The sequence below is a fragment of the Chlorocebus sabaeus genome, chromosome 27 (assembly GCF_047675955.1).
Source record: "Chlorocebus sabaeus isolate Y175 chromosome 27, mChlSab1.0.hap1, whole genome shotgun sequence".
Classification (NCBI taxonomy): domain Eukaryota; kingdom Metazoa; phylum Chordata; class Mammalia; order Primates; family Cercopithecidae; genus Chlorocebus; species Chlorocebus sabaeus.
Genome location: NC_132930.1, coordinates 7,765,102 through 7,789,819, shown reverse-complemented (window position 1 = coordinate 7,789,819; position 24,718 = coordinate 7,765,102). Strand labels below are relative to the sequence as shown.

The 24,718-nt window shown below is 38.0% G+C and overlaps 1 protein-coding gene across 1 annotated transcript in view; it reads left to right on the top strand.

Annotated features, from left to right (window-relative positions):
* The first annotated feature begins 925 nt into the window (after nt 1-925).
* The window catches only part of GRXCR1 (glutaredoxin and cysteine rich domain containing 1), a 141,308-nt gene continuing 117,515 nt past the window's right edge, over nt 926-24,718 (top strand). Inside the window, exon 1 of the mRNA XM_008017513.3 lies at nt 926-1,879. Within this exon, the coding sequence (XP_008015704.1) occupies nt 1,478-1,879 (402 nt within the window). The 5' untranslated portion in view covers nt 926-1,477. The remainder of the gene's footprint in view (nt 1,880-24,718) is intronic.

The following is a 24,718-nucleotide window of genomic DNA, read 5'->3' as shown; positions in this document are numbered from 1 at the left end:
TGCAGGGTGGTCGTGGTTATTAATTTCTCTGTAACTCTGACAAGCTCAGTATAGTGCTTCCAGATTGCTCTGGGGTCATGCAGCTAGCAGTTGAGGCAGGAAGAAAAATAGCATAGACAGGGTAGGCTCTGTCTCAACTGCCTTGGTGCATAAATGATGCATCACTTTTGCTCACAATCATTGTCAAAGCTAGGCACTTGTTCCCTTTTCCCTTAAATGCAAGAGTCTGGACAATCTGATTTTGTGAGCCATGGAGCATCTCTGCTGTATATACCGGAAGAAAATACACAAAATTATTAACATCTCTAGTGAGATTTTTCATGATTTTGTTTTCAACTTCATGCTATTATTTTTCTGAATTTTCTAAAATAAATGTAAATTAAGTTCATAATGAAACTAAAACTATAAAAATTAAAAACGTGTAGTACTTTGTGCAGGTCAGCTGCTTATCCTCCCTCAGGAGGTGCAGACAGCTTGGGGCACTCACTATAGTGTACATTTCAATATGATCTTATATCGTAACAGGTTCCTTAGATGCTTGCCAAAGTGATAGAAAATACACTGAGCACAGCATGAGGAGCACCTTTCTCTATGCATGGGTGATTTGGATATAATATTTATCAATGCTGATAACCTGGATTGCTTTGGCTGATCTGGCTAGCTTGGAGGGTTTTTCCATTCTTCCCTCACTGTTGCATATGTTTTCTTTCTCAAACCTTTCCTCTGTCAAAGAGAACAACGTTTTCTACTAGCAGAAGGGGGAAAGCAACAAAGCAAAAGTTCTGTCTTTTCAAAAAAGCTAAAAAATAGCACTTTTATTACCAAGTTTGAACATGAAGATAGATGTAAAACTACTTGAAGATAGATGTAAGTTGGATATTCATCTTATGCAATGTAGATGAAATCTAATTGATGATTTAATAAGAAGTAATATAGATAGCTCTGTGCAGGCATGCAGCATGTTCACTGCCCTTTTGAAAGATGATGCAGTGTGAGTGAAAGAAGGAATAAGTGCTGTGAGAAAACTGTGACTTCTCTTATCCTACAAACTTGGTTCCACATTTTACCTCTGACCTCTGGTTTGGACAATGAATAGTAGAGACATGTCCACTGCTCAGGTCCTTTTCAATGCCCACCATTGGCTTCAAAGTTCAAGTCTTTCATTTTCTTGCCCCATACATGTTTTCGGATTCTCTGCATGTCACTTTCTTGCACTTGTCCTGTTAAAGAGTCCACCATGGCTATTTAATATTTAAAGTCTGGGATCATTTTGCAGGTTTTAGTTTAAAGGTAACCGTAGCACACACACACACATACATTATTAATAGCAGAGACGCACTGTAAGTCCTCGGGAATCTTCTTTCCTTTCTATGTTAGTTTCACAGGAGTGCTGCCACCACTAGAATTGGCTCTGATATTGCCATCTTGCAAGTGGACTAGTGCAATAACAACGGATCCAGAATGCCATAAGCTGTTCATGTGGGTGGAGGTGACCATGCTGAAAAGGGAGATGAAGCCAGAAAGTGACAGACCACGGAAAGTCCGGTTTCGGATCGCGTCCTCTCACAGTGGGCGAGTTCTGAAGGAAGTGTATGAAGATGGGCAACCGTCAGGCTCTCTGGATTCTGAATGTGCCAGTATCTGTGGGATAGATGGATTAAGTGATTCTGATGGGCAGCAGAATGGGCACATAGAATCAGAAGGTGATGAGAATGAGAATGACCAGGATAGCTTGCTTGTGTTAGCAAGGGCTGCCAGTGAGAAGGGTTTTGGTACAAGAAGAGTCAACATTTTAAGCAAAAATGGCACAGTCAGAGGCGTCAAATACAAAGTGAGTGCTGGCCAGGCTCTATTTAACAATTTGACCAAAGTATTACAGGTAAGTCATTGCTGTTTCCTTCTCCTGCTCTTTGTTCCTAATTCACCATCTAAACACCTCTCATTTCTCCAGCTAAAGCAATCCTCTCTTATTTGCAACTCCTACATACTTCAAGAGACACTCTTCCACCTAAGATACTGTGCTAACAGCTGTCAATTAAAAATAGGATCATCATGCTTGGGGAAATAGACTAACTTCTCAAGGCCAAATTTCTAACACGTACGTGGTCTTTTCTTCCAGTGTGTGATGACTAAAATAATATGTCTAGTTCTTTGCTAAGGAAAAAGAAAAACGATGCTGTTCAACACATTTGAGCAAAGATTAAAAGTTAACTTCTGGTTTATTATCCTTGAAATACCAGTGTAGCATTTATCGTTACTCGTGTAGATATTAACACCAGAAAAGGCTGAGTGCATGCATTCAACAAGGTTGGGCTCAACTGGAATGTTGTGCAGCAATAAACTTCCTCGCATTCCTGAGGAGGTTGCAGGCTTCATCCAATATCAATTTCTCTATTAAGTTGCCCCTAAAAATTCTAGGATGATGCTTGGAAAAATTACTCCTCTATAAATGTACAAACTGAGATTCAGATTTTATAGTTAATAATTAGCCTTTAAATGTGATAGATTCTGCAGAGTAATATAGAAATATATTATTCAGGTATTGGGGCTTTTGACAATGATCTAATGTTAACAAGTTTTTGAAAGCTTTGGTAAAGTGATTTGTTTTATGTTAAAAACGGATGTCATTATGTCAGGAATGGAATTCATGATTGCTATCATTAAGGTAGTCAATGTTTTTCATTTTAATTCTTTTTTATATAATTCTCAATTTTTAAATAAAATGATCTCGTGATGATTCAATGTCTCTATATTATATAAGAATGTGTGAGTGGTGAAGAGAGAGGATTTTAGTGAAAGTACTTAAATATTTTTTATTTCAAAGAAAGTATTTGAAAATATCACATCGGGAGGATTTAAAAAATTAGTTTTAGTTAAAGGATAAAAGCAGTGGAGAGCAAAGGTTCTTTTAATATACGGCACTTACTGGTAAAGAATTTTACATATTGGGGTGAGGTTGGAGACTGAAAATCAGAAACTGATGATTATGTTCTACTAGGTTGGAAACAATCTAGTATCAGTTTCTAGAGATGTGATTATTAGGTTATGATAATCTTAGTGGCCACTGAGTTTCACCAAATGCAGAAATTATTATTTCTAAGGAGTAGACCAAGATTTTTTGCAACAAATTAAGTTTTAAAATGTTTGCGTTCATTATGATTAACTTAGTTTGTCATCATTTGAATTGCCTGATGATTTGGAGGGTTGTTTACAAAACTAAAATTTTAGTACTTTGTTTTGCATCTGTTTATTCAAATCTCCCCCCCAATTTATTGTTTATGAGTAAATATCTTAAGTCTTTAAAACCTAAAAGAGAAAAACTTTCTTCCCCTTATGTGTTTATGCTGACAGTGCTTTAAACTCACAAAAAAAGTAGAAAAAATCCCAAAATCAAAATGTTAACACTAGATTAGTTTACAATATTTACTTGTATATTTTTCTATGCATAGTTCCATAGCCCCATTTTGAGAAAAAGCAATACAACTGCCTTTTTCTAATAATTTAGCCCCATTCCATGTATTCTCTGTTTGAGAGCAATAAAGAGCAATAAAGATTATTAGCAGAGGTCCTTCAGGGTCTTTGGTACTTAATCAGATCTGTCCCTCCCAACTGCCCACCAATCTGGTCCTTTCTTTAAAATGTTGGCAAAGTCATCAGCCTATTGTAGGTATTCACAAATTTTGGTCATTATCTTTAGTTTCATTGTCATCAGCAGCATCTTCATTGTGTGAATGTCCTCTGGTATCTCCACGACAAAACATAAGTTAAAGGAGCAACTACACTTGGATCAGGGCTGCCAGTGCATTATTGCCCAAGGAGCTCCATTGCCCATTGTCTGCATGAATGGCACCCCTTAAAGTTGTGCAATACACCCCACTCAACAATATGTAGAGATCTGATTTGGATGCTTGCCACATTTTTTAAGGGATATTTATGTCATTTGGGGTAATTTACATCTTAGTCTTATGTCTTAGGATGAGAGTGTATGTAATTCCCATAGGTATCCCACAGAGAAGACCCAGGGACTAGAAGCAGAGGTTATTATTCAGTTACTCCTATGCCCTCTGCCAGATATGACTTTTCCCCCTATATATTTTCGATATCCCTTGCAAAGTAAGCAGTAAACTTGACTGGATGTAACTTAGTAATCTCCCTCAGGGAGGAAAAAGTGAGCAGTCGGTATCTTGGATATTTGATTAAGGTTTCAATGCACAGCCAATCTTATTGAAGCAAGGAACTGTGATTGAAGAAACGGTGAGGCTTTTCTTTTTGTTTTAAGTTTTAAAACCTTAAAGCACTTAACCTTAAATGTGAAAGAAAGCCCTAAATATAAATAAAATATTTCAAAGACCCTGTCAATCCCTTGCCTCCTCTGTATTAGTTTCCCACTCTTTTATCCTTGTCTCATAAAACATTAGCGTATGTCCTGCAAAAATTTCAGCCGCACAGAAAAAGTCATTGCAATGTTGCCTTGAAATATTTTTACTTGGTAGCAGCACTTACTTAGAAAGTTGTCTGTTAAAGAAAAATCAGAATGAATTTCCATTTTATTTTTGTCAATTAGTTTACCTTATATAATTCTGGGTATTTGAGGAAGTGCAATATTAATCAAGGTTGTTGAAGGTAGTGATGAACCAGGAGGCAAAAAGCAGGCCACCTGGCTGCTCAGGTGGGCGTTGCAGAGGGTGGTTAATGGTGAAGCAAAATGTCTCTAGCTGTTCTAGATTATAGTGCTTCAGTTCCAGGTGGCTGAATTTGCCAACTTTCCCAGAGATAACAAGAATACAGAGCTCGAGAGAGGCCAATTCGGAAATCTGAAAACCTAGAATCTAGGCATGACTGTGGCTTGGAAATAGGCATTTACTAGAAATTCTTTAGGTTATTCTTACATACACTGAAGTTTGAGAATCATTGACCTAGAGTGTAAAAGGGAAATTCATCCAGTTCCTAAGGGTAAATAAAAATATTAGCATTCCTTCTCTCTTCAATATTTAATAAAGAAAATGAATGAGATATGCAATGATTTCTTATTCATTCTTTTGATCACGTTAGATTACCAAAAAGATTTTTCTGAGCCAAAGATGAATAAAGGTTATCCCGACAGCCATGTTGCCCATGAATATTCAAATTTATCAGTTCATTTGAGAACAGGTCCAGAAATCTTACCAATACACTCTGATGTAGTTGTTCTCTTTTTAATACTCTCTAAGAAATTCTGCTCTTAGAATATCTCTATCTAGATACATAAGTTTATTCCTCATTACTGGAAAATTTTTAAAAATGTTTACTTTCTTTAAAAATTAGCCATTGTTTCTTAGTGCTAAACAAATTGCAAAATCACCATATAGCTCATACCTCTCAGTACAAAGTTGACATGATTAGATTTGAGATATACTTTGCTCTTAGCAGCAAAATATTTCCAAATTCTCTTAGAGTGGGTCAATGATGCACATAATTAACGCTGCTTATTTTTGCTAATTTATTCTTATGAGATTACATTTCAGACAGCGATTTTTTTCTTGACCTTGTCCTCAAACTGTGTGAGTATACATGTTAGAATATTCTACTGTAAGTTCCATAATTTTAATTCCTTTTCCTTCTCCAAATTTAAAATTACTGTTTTAGAGATAAATAGGTGCAAAGAAGGAAAATAATTACAGCACATACTATAATTTGGCATTTCCTTTCTAAGAACTCAAATTAAACATAAAACCCCCATCTATGCATGTACATGCATATTTCTGGTTAGTATGATTGTATTTATAAGCATTCTAATATTTCAAGATAAATGAAATGAAAATGGTATGTTTGTGGCAAAACCTGAGGACTCATTCTGAGAGATTTTGGAAATATTTTGCTGCTGAGAACAAAGTATATCTCAAATCTAATGATGTCAACTGGGTACTGAGAGGTATGAGCTCTACGGTGATTTTGTTTAGCGTGAAGTAACAATGGCTAAGCTTTAAAGAAAGTAAATAATTTTTCCAAAATTTTTCAGTAATGAGAAATAAAATGTTATTTTGCATTTTACACAGGCATGTCACATATATTATTTTAATTAATTGTACCCCAAAATTTGTAAAGTGAGCAAAAAAAAAAATTATTATTATTATGTCTGTTTTTAGATAACTAAGTGTCAGAGAAATCCAGTCTCTGGTCCAAAGCTAGTAATGCAATAACTCTGCCTTTTGCTGTTTTGGCGTTCACAGTTTTCAAAAGTGTTATACTGTATGCAAAAACTCCCAACTTTAAGTTTTGAAATGTCATAATATATTTAGTCTTCAACAAACATGAAGACTAAATATATTATGTAATAAGACTAAACATATCCTATTATTATATAATCTGGCCTTTTGAATTTTCAACATTTGGTTAGTAGGTTTTACAATTTATCGTTTATCGAACATTTGATCTTCATCTAGAAAAGGTTTTTTTATGCAGAGTTAAATAGCTGCAATTCAGCTTTGACTTGTATTTTAAAAAGGTTTATATCATTTCTATAACATCATTTGATTAAAGTGTCATGAGACTGCAAGGATTGACACTGGAAGATGATGACTTGTTTACCTCAAGTATATTGGTGCTTACAGTGGTTCACTATCTCAGGATGGGTAGTGTTTACAGACCTTACTAGCAGTATTCATTATCCATCTCTGGTTCACTGAATCAAACTCTGATAATAGAATAATAGTTCAGTAAAAACCAGGTGATATTCTTGATGACTCCTTAGTCCCAGTGGTTCATTTGGACCACTCTGGAAAAATAATTAGCATTAAGTACCTATTGAATATTAGACACTGTTGACATTATTTATGTGCATTGATATTTATTCCTCACAGCAACCCTGTGAGGTATATTACTATTAATCAATTAATTATCAATTATAATCTGAGCTTTTTCTCTGTGTCAGAAACATTAATTTATAGGATTTAAAATGTCATGTATCCCGAGAAATTCTTATGTAGTGTTCTGTCAAGACTATCATGTATTAATGGAAATATTATCTTTTTAGATATTACTAAGTAGGTAAAGAAGCTCTAGGATTTTTGATACAATCCAAATGATGTGAGAAACTACACTAACAGATTAAGTGACTTATGTAAAAAGCACAAAAGAAAAAGCAGCAAAAATGAGTTGGAACTACTAATATTTATGTGCAATTGAAGAATTTTAAGCAGATAGAATTTAGAGTCCTGTTGTACCATCTTGCACATATCATCCTTGACTCTCCTTGCTTGTGGTATTAGCACACATACTGAGTAGGACTTCAATAAATGCTCTTTCCTTGAGTTAATGAATTAAGTGGACCCTCTTAGTGGTTATTTCCCTCTTCTCCGTCTCTTCTGGATTTGGAGATTTCCCATATTGGACAGGACTAGAGTTTGCATGGTGAAGTGTTGTTGGCTTACTTCATTCCATTCTTTCTTTTGATCATTTTCAATCATTCATTAATTACTATTTATTGCATATCTACCATGAAACAAAAAATATGTCAGATAATGTGAGGACTAACACCCAATTCCTGCCTTCATGGACTATCCAGCAGTGTGTTGTGAATGATTGTGTAAAGCAATTCCTGGAGGAACTCAGATACAAAAGATTTTGTTTTCATCCCCAGAAAATTCTCTTTCTGCTTTCTTGTTGGCCTACCAGCCTCTACGCATTCTTTAGGCCAATGCTTATATTTTTCTCCTTTTAGTCTTTCTGTTATTGACCAGCATTTTATTTTGGATCTTTTTCTTTAGCTAGCTCTTGCTTTCTTTCTAGTTGAGCTTTGTCTCAAGGACAACTGAAGGCTCATCTGTATAATGACTCTTATCTTGATCCTACAAGTCTCTAGAAGTGAATAACAGTGACTCTGACCATGAGCACTGACTTATCCAAGTTCTACTCATCATGTGAAAACTTTCCTTCTAAAGTTAGTTCAATTAATATCTATGTTGGAAAAATCACATTTTTTCCCTGGTTCATCAGAATCCTTCTATCATGATATTTTAATTTGTGGAACTTTGTTAATTGCCTGAGCTTGATCCTAAGAATCTGTCTGAATTCTGGCTTTAGAACAACCTGCTGAGCAAAGTCACAGATTCTGCAATATGACTTGAAATTGCTTAATGAACGCTTATGGGTGGCCCACGATTACCACATAATTAGGGAATTAGCACCTGATGTTTCTAAAACTTAAAAACGCAATTTAACAGCTGAGCAAGGCAAACATTCTTTTGGTGGCTTGCTCGCGCTGGCAGCTATTGCCCATGCTGATACTTTCTCTGAGACCCAGTGTTTTAAATTTTGTATAAAAGTAATATAAACATTTAATAGTCTATATAAACTGACACAGTGTATAAATGTATCAGTCCTTGAATAATTATCACCTGGAAGGGATTTACAAAATTATAAACAGAATAAGATGTCGTGCAGAAATTTTCAGCTAAGGATATTTTATTTATGTGCACAAATCTACTCAACTAAGATTTGAGAACTCTTTGCTCAATTTTATTTTTCTAATAATTCATTATCTCATTTAATTGCTGATAAATTATGCCTTAGAACATTGCATCAGGAGTGAAGTAATAGACCCTTTTACATAGCAAATAAAGTAAATACTAGGAGTATTGCTTATTTTTTGATTCTTAAATAACAAAGTTAGGCTGTGAAATAATTAGTTGCTTCTTTTGTATTTTTTATGTAATTAATTATATGAAATTTAAGATCCTTTTTATATGAAAACTCTGTGTAAGCTTGACTAGTCCAAAAGAGGGTAAAGTAGTGAAACCCAAAGGTGTTGATTTGCTAGAGATAGATTTTGTCAGAAGAGAAGGCTCTGGGGAATTGTTATTACAGGTCAGTGGAAAGAGGATAGAGAAACTTAGAGTACCAAATGGGTGGAGACTAACGAGGGTCATCTTAGTTTAAAAGGGGACAAGAGCTGGATGGTCTGTGACTTCAGGAACATGTGCGGGGCCTAGAGATTGAGGGGAAGGTTTAGAGCAGGGTCAGCAGGGAGAGGCTACTAGGTAACTCTGCTCATGAGGGTCCCAGAACTAACCCATGCCACAGTGCAACTGTTCTTATTTGTGAGTGCAACTGTTCTCACCTTTGGTGAGGAGCCAGGTTCACATGCCCTCTCATGTGTACCTTCCTTTGACATCTGTCAAATGCACAATTCTTGTGGAGCATCTGGCAGAAGGGTTGCCCTCCAATGTCCCAAGATTCTGTGGCTTAACAGAATCTTGTACTGGGCTTAACACCTAGGTGAAGGGATGATCTATGCAGCAAACCACCATGGCACATATTTACCTATGTAGCAAACCTGCACATCCTGCACATGTACCCCTGAACTTAAAATAAAAGTTGAAGAAAAATAAAGAGTGACTCTAATACATTATTCCTGTAGTGCCAGAAACTTTGCTCAGAAAAGGAGTCATTTGTACCCAAGGGGTCATCTTAATTCCTATGGTCTGATGGAAATAACTATGATCTCAGAGAAGCGTGTAGCTTGTTGTCAGAGCATAAGTGTTATTGAATCAATTGAATCAGTAATCCAGCTCTGGACTTCTAGAACTCAGGAGGCTTCATGTGAAACCCAGAGGCTACAACTGGAGCCTGAAGACTGAAGATTTGCCTTTCTCAGTGCCTGGTGCTTTAAATAGCAGGCCTTATAATACAGTTATACAATGTTTTATTTAAAATAATATTAAAAAATCGACTACAAAATAACACAAATAAACCAATAATCCTTACTAAGGATGCTGCCTCTTTCTAACTACACAGAAAACCAAATAATAAAAATTTGGGCCACAGCTTTGTAGATTTTCTTAATCACAACTTTCAGGGTTCTTCCTCTAATTATGGAATTTCCCTTTCCATACATTTATAAATGCCCCTTCCCGTTTTTCTTTTCTTTCCCCCAAATTTGTGCTTACTTCAGCATTTTCCAAGGCCAATGTTTCCTGCTTCAGCTACTCAGTTACAAGCTGATTTTTTTCAGGGAATATTTTTTATATTTCCATGAAGAATTTCTGGAGATGAAATTGTACACGCCCCTCCCAAAAGGCGTTGGTGCTGAGAGCTTATGAGAACTGAAGCAGACCCAAAGCCTATGTTGGACATTAAGTAGCTGCCTGCCCATCCTGCATAAGAGTCTTTTGCTCTCTCCTTCCCTCCTTTCTGCTGGAGGCTTAAATGTGATATGCAACCAACTACTTCAGGGAACATCATTCACCTTGATGTTTCTAAAGCAGATTAAAAGTGGCTCTTGGATGCTCCATGTAGGAATGGACAGGGAGTTCTGTACTAGTCATCACTCAGGATTCTTTCCCCATACATTGTGATCAGCAAGATACATGGGTTCACAAGGGGCCAGAATGTCTAGAGATGATTTTGGTCCATGGATCCTGGTGTCCATCTACATTGCTGCTCCTTCAGTCCACGTGCTACACTGATGCTGCAGGCAGCACCCAAAGCCCTTCACATAAGATGCCCAACTTTTGCTCTTTCCAGCTCTTGGGACTACTTACCTTCATTGCCTTTATGTCTAGCCTCTTGAAAACATTCTTCTAACAATTATTCTTAGGAGCAAGAGAAGAACTAAGTTCTAGAAATCAAAGCCCACCTTTTCTTTGTGAGAGAAAGAAGAGAAAAATACCTTATTCCCCAGTAGTGTCTTAAATAATTACTGTGCTTGCTTTCCTTCCATTTATACAGAAGAGCACTATTCTCTGGAGGGAGATGACCTGGTTTCAGATGCAGTCTAACTTTTCCTAGTTGTGTAATGTGGGAAAATGTTCTTAACTTCTATAAATCCTAGTTTCTTTATTGGTCAAATGGGGATAACGGTTGTGACTATTTCTATGAAATAAATGAGTTATTGTGTATAAAACATGTTTCTCGATGCCTGGTACCTTATAAGTACTCAATAAATACTGCTATTTTTATTGTCCTTCCTCAAACAAATTGTGAATCAAGTACTACTAAGTATTCTGCTAGTCAATGAGAGCGCAAAGATGAATAAAGCATAATTTCTGTCCTCAGAGAATCTAATTCTTGCTTATGAGATACACAAACACATAGTTACTGTAACATATGGCAAGAACTCAAAAGCTTATTAGGTAACAGAGATGGGATATCTGACCCAATTCTATAAATTTTACAGATATTCTGTTCCTGTCAGATAACATTTTTTAAAATAAGGCTGCGTGGGAAGTCCTGGGCCACTCTGTAAAAGGCACCTTGGTACCACAAGATTTTTTGGCAGAAATCACTTCACTTTGAAAAATCTCAGCTGCCGCCTCCAAACTTGGCTCCACCCCTGCCACACAAACCTGTTGTCTTGAGGCCAGTTCCTCTCTTGGAGATCCTGTCTTGGCTTTGGCCCCTACCTAGGTCTTTGCCTTGGATCCCCTAATATTAACTACCGTGTCTACTTGGCCAAATGTTTGCCAGCCTGGCTCTGCTGCAGTTGGCTCTATACCTGTGAACTCAGCCAACCACCCACATGCCTTGTGTCTGAGTATTCCTTGGTAACACCTGTCATCCTGAAAGCCTTGCTTTCGCCTTCTGTGTAAAAACAGAATCAATCTCTTCTTTAGTAATAGCCTGGATTGATTTTTAATACCTTTCACGCCAATGCAAGGAATAATTTGTATCTCTATGGAATATCTTCTGCTATGAGCCACACGGTGGACTGCTAGACATGGCTGAAAATGTGCAGACATGTATTCCATCATTTAGGACATTCAAAAGAGGCTGTTACTGAAGTCTTTTCATGGCTTTATATATGATAAAGGACCCGGACGTTTCCTGTTATTCTGCTTGGCCATTCTTGGCTTGTTGGTTGATGTCCTCTCAAGGCTTCAAAATGGATGCCATAGCTTACAGCCAGACCAGTGTCAAAACTGAAAGGGAGTGTGGCAAAAGAAAACATTCCTTATAGGCATGACTCTTTTATCAGAAAGGGAAAGAAAATTCCAGAAAATTACCGATGCATTCTCTTATATTTAGTGTCTTACGTTTCATGTGACCATTCCTTGTCATCGTAAGAGGGCAGGAATGTATCTGGCATTGCTTGTTTGGTAGAAGATAGCATGGGAGGATGGGGTTGGAAATAGCTAGTGAACAAACAAGCAAGAGTGCCTGCCACAAAATTATCCAGGAACTTTGCTATGATGTTAATTTTAGTTGTATGTAATTTGGCTCACATTGGGTCATGCTTCTTGAATGACAAAAGCATTTTACAGTAATCTTATTTCATAAACTGTGTGCATTTTCTCTGCCTGTCCTCGAGGATTTTAATCTTTCTATTTTTTGAAATCCATATTTTCTCAAGTCCACAGCTTTTCACCTGTTGGGTTTAATTGTTCTAACACAACAACTTTGGAAACTTCAAAAGACAATAGGACTGGTGAACAGTTTTTCATTAACAGCAGTAAAAGTGTCAGTATATTACTTATCTATTTTACCTGTCGTTATCTATAGTAGTCATTTATTCTCTGTATAGTAGGATGCTGTGCAATTTTTAAAAGATCTGCTCCATATTTCCCCCAAGCTGGGCAATCTAAAACAGAAAGAAACTTCCCAACACAATGCACTTGGCTTTATTTTTCTCTCCTGCTTGCTCCATTACATCAAAAGCAAAATAAAGTATAAAACACAACGACTACAGAGCCACAGCAGTCATTCCCACAGCTCTTTCCTTTACTCTTCGCCTGGGATGCCAGTCACCTCAGGGGCTCCACAGTTAGTGAGCTGGAACTCATTTCACATCTGAGGAGAATAATGTTAGAAAAGCTCTCTGCATGCAGAGCAGGGCAGACCCGCTCTCAGCAAGCCTTTCAGCCATGCAACTCCAGCTTTCCTGATTTTACTGGTCACCAGCAAGCTTATTTTTATTTTTGAACTATTTAAAAGGATACTAGTAGTATTAGCAATACAAGCAACCCTTCATTGAATGCCTACATGTGATGGAAATTATCTCAAGTGCCTCTCTTACAATACTGTTTCTTTAATCCTCATGGCAAATTTACAAGGTGAATATTAATGCATTTTACATGAGATAAACTGACAACAAACCAAAATAATTTAAAGGACAATGAAAAAACATTTGTCTCCAAATATTTTGGCTTTCATTTTGATCTGCCACCTGAAATTCTTTTTATTATTTTCCCTATTTCCACACTCGAGAGATCTCCTTTGTGTTAAATTGAGTTCCTTAGAAGCAGAACCTGAAATTGGATTCTTGTAAAACGTGATTTATTAAGGGAGGATCTCAGAAGAAAGAGAGTGAAGGAAGCAGGTTAGGCAGGGAAGAAAGCAAAACAAGGTAGTCATCTTGGCTAGAAGCCAGTACCAGTACCAGCCCGGACGCTGGAGATGGTCTGGAATACAAATTGTAGCACGGATTTGGCCTCACCTGTCTTTGACCACTGGCTGTGAGCTTTTAGCAGCCAATATTTCAGTAGCTGAGGGGTGCGTCAGCCAGCATTACGAAGCGGTCTGGGAACATTCACTGCAGTTCACCTCTTGCACTGTTCAGATTTATCTGCTTCCTGCCATTAAGTTTATTGCATCCAAGCACAGCCTTGTCACAGTTAATGGGAGAGCTAGTGGGATAAATTACAGTTCCCACACTGCTGTTGGTTTTGAAATGATAGCTGATAATCTTCCACTATCCATTTTAGACACCTCTCCTCTTAGCTAGCACTTCTACTCAATTAAGTGGCTCACATGGTTGCCCCATATTTTGGGTCCCTGTAGAGTCTGAGTTCTGAGCATTATGCCCTTCTCAGGAAGTAGCTGCTGTAGTTGCTGACTCACGGCTAGACCTATGAATACCAAGAGAGGCCCTGAGTGCCAAACAAACATATTTCTCCCTGCTCCTTATATGTAGCAGCAGTTCTACTTCCTCATGACAATCAGGGTCAATTAACCTTGCCGATATTGTAACTGCTTTTTAGGCTACCTAGAGTACTATCATCGTGATCCCAAAGTGACTAGATGTCAACTATTGCTTTAAGTTTAGTGGAACTCTTACTGCATTGCTTGGGGGAAGAGCTCCCTTCTGGGATCAAGGACTTGGACTATGAATGCCTAACGTTGCAGGGAAAATCACAATCCTTCAGGTGGGTGATTGGGAGTAATGGTGAATGGGCTCCTACAGCTTCCCATTGGTTCCTGGATCCATGAATTCTAACCATTGACAATGTAGCACCACCTAATAACCATTGGTTTAGGTATAAGTGGCATCCTGAAGAGTGATGCTGCCTTCCCACAGGGGGGTCATCTTCCAGACTGATGCATCAGCCACACCTTCGAGATGCTGCTCTAACGCTCTAGTGGGTGGCAGGCCTGCATGTCATGATGCCTGGCAGGACCAGTGTTTCTTCCTGTTTGTGTTGCTCACTTGAGCTCTCTGAACCTGCTTGAGCCTGAGCTTAGATAAACCACCTTTATTTCACACTGAATTGCTGCTCTACCTGCCTGACCTTGTGAGTATGACAGTATACATGTTATGGTACTGACAGGTAGTTCTAGTGATCTGGTAGGGTAGATGCTGAGTTTCTACCAGGGCCAAGGTCATGCCAGAAGCTGCTTTGCTGCTTTTAAATACTGTGTAGCTATCTCCTGCATCTTGCCTGAGCTTGATCCAGAACCCTAGGAGTTGGTGTTGTGACTTTTCGGTTGAAGCTGGCCAGAGACTTCACACGGTGACCTTCTTTACCACAGATAACTTTAGTGACATGGGATTTGCAGAATTGTATGCAGTAAGCTTCAGATTTTCTTGTATTTTAGCCTGCAGCTGTTGCAAAGTCCTTCTATATGTTAGTTTTACTGAAAACCAGCAATCTTTTATGCCTATTTATAAATGGTTTCTAAAACCTGAAGAGGGATGAGGGATGCACATCAAAACATCTACTACATGGTGTTAACATAAAATTAGATTATCTGGAGACAAGAAGGAATGGCGGTGAGTGGAGAAGGATCACAGTTTAGGATACTGGGATGTCTGAACACACCACATGAATACAAGCAATGAAAGGCAGACACATTTTGATAGAAATGAGAAAGGAGAATATTGGTTGCCAGGGATTCTAAGTAGCCAGGGCCCTTTCCTGTGGGAATTAGCAGTGGTGTGCTGAAGAGAGGAGTGTTAAATATGAAGAAATTTGGCAAGTGTTGTGCCCAAACCCTACTGAGTCCAGTGGAGGTGGCACCAGGTTCAAGAAGCCTACGAAGAGATCCAGAGCCAGTAAACAAGACACAGGGTTTACTGACGACTTACATGCAGGGATGCCCCAGTGGCTGCAAGATGAACAGGAGAATCGCAACTGCTTGTAAAAAGCAAATGATTTATATAGCATCTTCACTTAGCACCCTTTCCCCAGTAACCTCTACGTGGCAACCCTCGTTTCTTAAGTTATTGCTGCAGGTGCATCTGCCATACAGGGTCATTCTTAAGGAATGCTTAAATTATTGCTGTCAGGTTTGTCTATCATACAGAAAATGAGTTATTAAACCCTTGACAGTTTGGAATGGGCCATGGCGGCAGTTTTATATGTCATAAAAAATTAGCAAAGACTACAAATTAGGGCTCCACCACACCCCGAAGTTAGTTTACCCTCACATCTCTGGAAGTGAGGATACTAGAAAGTTTCTAAAGACAATAGCAAAAAAGAAAAAGGAGCAAAACAAACAGAAAACACAAAACAAAACACAAAACAAACTCTACATAGTTAATAATTTATCCTGGAGCCAGAGCTCGTCCCTGCACATTTTCCTTTTTCTAAAATGCAATCAGAAAGTGCCATCTGGTTAGCCAATTTTTAGGATGATTATTGTTATTTTCTCATTAAAAAATCCATTTACCTCCTGGTTAGTAACTTTATGTCTATGTTGCAGTATGAAATATGAAGAAACTCTTCCTATTTTCTTTTCCAGCCTCCAGTCTTGCCCTCAGCTAATCTGTTCATCATCCAATTATAACTCTGATCATGTTACTCCCCTGCTAAAAAACAAACCATGTTTCTCTGTCGCATTTATATATGAAATCAAACTTCTTAATCCGGTGTATTAGTCTGAGTCCCCTCAAAAGCCACGTGTAAATAAAGACTTGTGTAGGGAAGGAGGGAGGGATGAAAGCGTTTTCAAGAGGGAAGGAGGAAAAGCCAATACAGATATGTATTAGTCTGTTCTCACACTGCTATAAAGATAGTCCCTGAGACTGGGTAATTTATAAAAGAAAGAGGTTTAATTGACTCATAGTTCCACATGGCTGGGGAGGCCTCAGGAAATTTACAATCATGGCAGAAGGAGAAGCAAGTGCATCTTACATGGTGGCAGGAGAGAGAAGAGTGGGAAGGAAGAACTTGCCAAACACTTAAAATCATCAGATCTCATGAGAACTCACTATAACCAGAACGGCATGGGGGAAACCACCCCCAAGATCCAATCACCACCCATCAGGTTCCTCCCTCAACAGCTGGGGATTACAATTCAAGATGAGATTTGGGTGAGGACACAAAACCTAACCATATCAAAATGTGTATTGATTACTGCTATGAACCAAACTAAAGAATAAATTGTTTCTCTGTAGCATTTATATATAAAATCAAACTTCTTAATCTGGTGTATCAGGTTTGATCCTGGATCCCTCCGGGTCCTTCTGAGGAATATTTGGAATGACTTTCAGAATCTACACCACCCAGCAATAACAGGGAGCTGCATTTATGGACTTCCCCTCATTTCTCTAAAGAGCTGCCTCAAGAGATCTATACCCACTTATACTCCTGGGCTACATATGCTGAGTGTGCTTCCATGAATGCCCCATGGAGGAGTTAGAAAAAGCACAGGATAGAAAATAAATGATTCAGGTCATAAGCTCTCAGCAAGTTTCTATTAGTATAAACTGCACATAAAACTGTTTATTGAGGCTGTGGCTGGAATTCAGCATGAGGCCTGGAGGGTGTGAGGTGGAACAAAAGATGCAGCTGACCCACGTGGCATATAAACTGTCCTTGATTTTCCATTCTGACTCCTCCGGTCTTATCCCTAGATGTACTCTCCCTTATAGCACACATATACCAATACAGATATCCTAACTGTACTTTGCTGTTTTATATTGTCTGATTCTTTCTGGAAGGGGAGTGCATGCTGATTTTGATTCTTGAAATGCTGCCACTTTTTTTCTCTTGGTTAGTTTAATCTTTTAGACTTACTCCAGATGTGACTCTTTGCTGGAAGCTTCCATGGTTCTCCTCTTAGTGTTAAGTGCCTCTATAGCTCTTGTAACACCCATATTATAGTTCTACAAAAGTCCTTATTACAACATACTGTAACTCTAACACAGAAATCTGTTTACTACCCAGCCTTCCCACATGTCTGAGAGGGACTGTATTTTTTATTTTCATATTCTGAGTGCCTAGCATAGTACTTGGCTACATCATAAATGTTCCATAAATACTTGTGGACTAAATGAATGAATACATTCTGATATGCAATGGATGGCTAAGCTGGTATATTACAAAAAAGGAAAATCCAATCTAATTTTAGGCCATTCCAAAGCAACTGAAGCATGAACATATTTTGAAAGAAGTTGACTAGGTTTCCAAATATGCCTCTAATACATATAATCAAGAAAGCAATAGCAGCAAAACTGTATAAAATCAAACAATAAATCAATACTAATGAACATACAACTTCTGCTGTCAAGAATTCAATAGAGATAAGACACAAACATATCAAATGAAGAATAAGAATAAAAGAGGGGGAAATACACTGCAATATGAAAGATTGCAAGATAGTATAGGTGAACAGGAAAATAAGTAGCAGAAAATATATATTCTCTGATATCAGAGGATTTTGAGATTTTCTGGCGACAGAAGGGCAAGTAGGTTTCCAAGCAGCAGATTGGAGTTGAATTAAACAGTATGTTAGTGATTTACAACAGTGACTATGGGGGAAAAAAATCCCTAGGCTCAAACTTCTAGATCATGTACACCTAGTAGCTGTGAAATGTTGGGCAAAATCTAGTTACCGCATATGTAAATTGATGCTAGTAATTATAACTAATTCATGTGGTTAGTGTGGGGATTAAATTCATTAACACATGTATATAGATTAGAATAGTACCTGGGATATAACACTTGTATTACATATGATACAACTTACACTAAAAATGGGGAAGTTAGTCTTTTAGCAGAAACATAAGGTATGTTTAAGAGCCAGTGAGGGGATTAGTTTACTTGTAGCAAAGGGTTTATGTGGGAAAATGATGGGAGATAAAGTTGAAAAGCTGTTTTGAATTCTTAGTGAGGATTCAAAAAGTGAGCCAGTAACAAGAGCAAACAAAGATAGGGTGAATATATATCTTGGTTTTCCCTGGATAATTGAGATTTAATGATTGTCAATTGTCCAGGTATAGTTATCAGAGCTCCTTTCATTATCCAGTGTCTTGTTTTGATAAAAATATTCAAAAAATGGGTATTTAAACAAGAGTCACGGGGATTTGAGGAGATTATCCGGCATAAATGTGTAAGATGCATTGAAGGAGAGCAGTTTGTAGGTTGGGAAGGAACCACTGCATGTTTATTTAAAATCGTATTTGTTCGCATAGAATTACAAAGACTTAGTATTGAAAAGGACCTGAAGACAATCTGGTGGAATTCATGCTTCATTTTTTATACTGACGCATTGTGATTTGCTTTCAGTATATTTGGAAATGTTCAAAGATGTATGTGAACTTGCACCCTTTATGGAAGTAAAACAACCATGGGAGGAAGTCAATGCTCATTGCACATAAACTAGCACAGCTCATGTGTACAGGGAGTTTTTTACTTCATATTTAAATGATAGCCCTGAACAATTTTCATATGCCAGGTTTGGAGTTCTGTTCATTTGTCAATAGTTTAGTTTCAGCAATGACAACACCATTATATATTTATGTATGTGCAGTGATTGCAACATTTTCTATACTTTGCCCTTATTATCTTATAAAGAGTATTGGGACATTGGGAAACTAAAGTGCTGATCCTAGTGATATGAAATATAAATCTCATCACTTTAATGAGGAAAAATTTTAAATCATTAGTGATATGGTTTGGCTCTATGTCCCCACCTAAATTGCACCTTGAATTGTAATAATCCCCATGTGTCAAGGGTGGGACCACATGTAGATAATTAAAGCATGGGAACAGTTTCCCCCATAGTGTCTTGTGACAGTGAGTGAGTTCTAATAACATGTGATGGTTTTATAAGGGGCTTCCCTCTTCACTTGGCACTCATTCTCTGTCCTGCTGCCCTGTGAAGAGGTGTCTTCCACCTTGATTGTAAGTTTCCTGAGGCCTCTCCAGACATGCAGAACTGTGAGTCAATTAAGCCTGGTTTTCTTTATAAATTACCCAGTCTCAGGTATTTCTTCGCAGCAGTGCAAGATGAACTAATACAATAAATTGGTACCAGGAGTGGGCGCCGCTGTAGAGATACCCAAATGTGGAAGCAACTTTGGAACTGAGTGACAGGAACAGGTTGGAACACTTTGGAGGGCTCAGAAGAAGACAGGAAGATGTAGGAAAGTTTGGAACTTCTTAGAGACTTGTTGAACGGTTTTGACCAAAATGCTGATAGTGATATGGACGACGAAGTCCAGGATAAGGGGATCTCAGATGGAAATGAGAAACTTCTTGGGAACTGGAGCAAAGGTGACTCTTGTTATGCTTTAGCAAAGAGACTGGCAGCATTTTGCCTGTACTCTAGAGATCTGTGAAACTTTGAATTAAGGATAAATGATTTAGATTTAGGTTGTCTGGCAGAAGAAATTTCTAAGTGGCAAAGCATTCAAGAGGAAGTGGAGCATGAAAGTGTGGAAAATTTGCAGACTGATGAAGTTATAGAAATTGAATTTCTCCCCATTTTCTGGGGAGAAATTCAAGACTTCTGTGGAAATTTGCGTAAGTAACCAAAAGTCTGAATGTTAATCACCAAGGCAATGGGGAAAATATCACCAGGGCATGTCAGAAACCTTCATGGCAGCCTGTCTCATCACAGGTGCAGAAACCTAGGAGGGAAAAATGGTTTTGTGGGCTGGGCACAGGGCCCCCTTCTCTATACAGCCTCAGGACATTGTGCCCTGCATCCCAGCTGCTTCAGCTCCTATGAGGTTAAAAGGGGCCAATGTATAACTCAGACCATTGCTTCAGAGGATGAAAGCCCCAAGCCATGGTGGCTTACAAGTGGTGTTGGGCCTGCAGGTGCACAGACATCAAGAATTGAGGTTTGGGAATCTCTACCTAGATTTCAGAGGATGTATGAAAATGCCTGGATTTCCAGGCAGAAGTTTGATGCAGGTGCAGAGCCCTCATGGAGAACCTCTGCTAGGGTAGTGTGGAAGAGAAATGTGGGATGGGAGCCCCCACAGAGAGTCCCCACTGGGGCACTGCCTAGTGGAGCTGTGAGAAGACAGCCACCATCCGCCAATCCCTAGAATGATAGATCCACCTACAGCTTACAACCTGCACCTGGAAACACTCAACACCAGCTTAAGAAAGCACCTGGGAGGGAGGCTGTATTGTACAAAGCCACATGGGTGGAGCTGCCCAAGGCCATGGGAGCCCACCTCTTGCATCAGCATGATCTGGATGTGAAACATGGAGTCAAAGGAGATCATTTTGGAACTTTAAAGTTTAATAACTGCCCTATTGAATTTTGAACTTGCATGGAGCCTGTATCCCCTTTGTTTTGGCCAATTTCTACCATTTGGAATGGCTGTATTTACCCAACACCTGTACCTTCATTCTATCTGGGAAGTAACTAACTTGCTTTTGATTTTACGGGTTTATAGGTGAAAGGGACTTGCTTTATTTCAGATAGGACTTTGGACTTGGACTTTTGAGTTAATGTTGGAATGAGTTAAGACTTTGGTGGACTGTTGGGAGGGCGGGATTGTGTTTTGAAATGTGAGGTCATGAGAATTGGGAGGGGTTAGGGTTGTAATGATATGGCTTGGGTCTTTGTCCTCACCCAAGTCTCACCTTGAACTGTAATAATCCCCATGTGTAGTGCTTGCTTTGGCAGCACATATAATAATCCCCATGTGTCAAATGTGGGACCAGGTGGAGATAATTGACTCATGGGGGTGGTTTCTCACATGCTGTTCTCATGATAGTGAGTGAGTTCTAATGTGATCTGATGGTTTTATAAGGGGTTTCTCCCTTTGCTCAACTCTCGTTCTCTCTCCTGTCATCCTCTGAAGAAGTGTCTTCTGCCATGATTGTAGGTTTGCTGAGGCCTTGTAAGTTCGCCAGCCATGCAGAACTGTGATTCAATTAAACCTCTTTTCTTTATAAATTACACAGTCTCGGGGATTTCTTCAAAGCAGCGTGAGAATGAACTAATACAATTAGCTATGTTCAGAGAAACAAACCTGTAGTCTCAGTCTAGTGTTGAGTGGGCACTCCCTGGGTAGCAGTAAAAATGTGGGGTAAACCTGTGGTAAATCTTGCTAACTTCCACCCTCTTAAATCTGGTTGGAACCAATACACAGCTTGTCATCATAGCAGAGAATGGGATGGGAAAGATGCAAGGCCATGAAAATCTGAAGTGGTATGTGAGAGGCATGTGACACAAAGTCTTCTTCAGATTGCACCAGCATTTTCATTTCACTTGCACTGACTGTTTTTCCTAAAGATCATTTACTTCACAGATTTGGAATCAATTAGGGTGTGTAGGATTGTCTTTAATGAAAAGATATTTTTCTCTTTCTCTCTTTTTTTCTCCTTTTTTAGTAGTTTTTAGTATCTCTACCAAGTCTGGAACCATATCTTAAATTGCGATTTAAAACTTTTGTTTTGTGGTGATACAGGGCATGTCTTAGATCCTGTTACAAAACAAGGGAGTAGCTTGGCTTGGGTCCTATTTGCAAAGCTCTGCTTGTATCTTGACACATCTCATATCAGATGTATTTGTATATATCCAGTGAGATCATTTTTTTTTGTATCTGTCATGAGATGATGAGTCATAGCCCCGTCCCATTTCAAGAAGTGAGTCTGGCTTCAGTCCATTGCCGTGGAGCTTATGTGGCTTCATCCTTGCCTATTACTTGGTTTCTGTTTCATTTCTAATCCTTAACATGAACGTAATATTTAGATTTTTAAAGATTTTACTTTTTAATTTTACCTCCCATTTCTAGGTACTTGGAACTTTGGGTCGGAGGCATATCCAAACTTAGAGTTACAATGCTATCTTGACTGGACATCTCTCGGAAAAATGACTTTGAACAGATAAACAGCCAAACTACTAATCAAGTGTAAGAATAGAACAAAAAATTCCTTATGTTCAAAGATTCAAGAGAGTTTACCTTTCTTACATCATTTCAGAAAAAATAAGATTACCGAAGCATGTGCTTTTGTAAAACAGAAAGTTATAAGCAGAGAAATAAGATTTGGAACTCAAGAAATATTGTATCCATCTCAGGAAAACAGTAAAGGAAGATACCATGATGAAAGCCCTCAGCAGACCTAGAGCACAATTGGTCCAGACTGGATTAATTAAAAGCCTTCATTAAAGGCTAAATGGTAGTAAAAGGGAAGTTTTCGGGCACAAAGAGGACCACCTAAGAAAACAGTAAATTATAAACACCAGGTAAAACTACACAAGCTAAAAAATAGTCATGATTCAAATGTGAAGCAAATGAATATCTGTCATTTTTCGAGATAATATTGCCTTAATCTTTTGTTGTTTTTCATGCCATGGACATTGTGAAAATCATAGGCTAATTATTTGATAGAATATCTTTTAATTTGGATTTATCTGATATTTCCTCCTAATTAGATTCAGGGCAAATAAATATTCTTGTCTGGAATATTATATGAGTGATGTTGCATTCTTCTGGGGGCATAATATCTGAAGGCACGTAATTTCCATTTACTCCCTAGTAATATTAATTTTCTTCATTTTATTATGGAATTATCCAACTTCTCTACTGTACAACCATTTTCCCCAATGTGATTAATAAATAATTTGTTGGGAGATATTTTAGGCTATGTAAATAACATGTCCCTCATCAAAGTTCTACATCCAAGATTAAGTATCTATTGATTACTTTTGCCCGTATCAGTTTTTAGAATGATGTTTGCAAAATGATGACTTCTTCCCTATAGTTATTAGTCAGTAATTTTAAGTATATACATACATATTGAGTATACATATTGAGGATCAATAGATTGACAAATAAACTGTTATTTTGCCATAAAGGTGTGTGATTGCTTAGGGTCAAAGGCAATCTGAGAGGAAACAAAACCAAGAATTTCCCCCTTAAAAAGAAGACTGATATGAAGATGCTTTATGTAATTTGCTTTTATTCATTGTCTCCAGAGGTTGCTGATGGTTTCCCAATACATTTGGCATCTATCTATCTATCTATCTATCTATCTATCTATCTATCTATCTATCGGAATCCTTGGCATTTACAAAAGTCTAATCTGATTTTATTGCTAAAAGCAGAAATATATGAGAGAGAGAAAAAATATCCCATCTCCTTTGGTGTTGATGGCACAAATGAAAGCTTAGTGTTTCATTCCAATGAGGTTGTGGCTTTCATTAATTTCACACCCTCAGTTGATGAATGAAATTGTTTTGTTGTGCTAGGCAGACTGCTCCTGCAGAGTAATTAATCCCAAATGAAGGGTTGGAAAAACTGCCAATGAAAATGCTGTATATCTGCAGCTCAGCTGAGACTCACCAGAGAGGACTTTACTGGCAGCGACTCATGACTTTATGATCTCTCTCCCTTACATAGGGAGAGTGACAAATGGAGCCACTGACACCTGTTTTAATTAAATAGTCACTGAAACAGGTGGCCAGTCAGGATGGAGGTGCAGAGGGCTTTTTAGAGTTCCTGAGATAAGCGTTTCTTAGGGTGAATAAATTTTACTGGAAAAGAAGCTTTCCTGGCAGTAAGGCTACCTTAGTATTTCTAGGGGAAACAGGATGAACGGGGGTTATTAAGTACAAACCATAATGTGCTAATAGGACTATTAGAGGACAAGATAAAAATAAGACAATTAAAGTGAAAGAAGGAAGGAAGTCCATGAACAAACACCTTAACATTTAGTTTTTCAATATTATGAGATATGATACAAAACCTAACTGGTGAATAGGCATTTTAGGATTCCAGAAAAGTCAGCACTTACTTATGTCTGTGTATAAAGTGGTTTAGAATCAATTTCATATGCAAATAATATTTCTCCAAAACTTATTCTGGTGGGTCTGGTGGGTGATGTTCTTGCTTTACCTGTCTCAGCTTCAGGAAAAGTCAAGACTAGGATTACACTCAGGTATTTCCTGAGCTTTGTTTCTAAAAACTATGCAGCCATTCTAGATTGAACAAAGATTTTTTTTTTTTTCTCTTGGAGCACTACAATTTTCAGAAAGAGGCTTTTTTTTTTTTTTTTTTTCAACAAGCCAGCTGAGGAGCAGCAATATTGGCTGCTGGGAGTCTGTTGGAAACATAAAATTACTGGCTTCACCCGGATCTACTGAATCAAAATCTGCATTTTAATTTTACCTGGGTGGTTCCTTTGCACATTAAAATTTGAGAAGCACTGCTTGAGAGGACTAGACCTGTCTATTCCTTTGATCTTCCTGTATGGAAAATCAAAAAGGGAGTGTAGTCTAGAGTTTTATTCATGCAAGTTAACTGAGATGCCTATTGGGAAAGAACTCATGT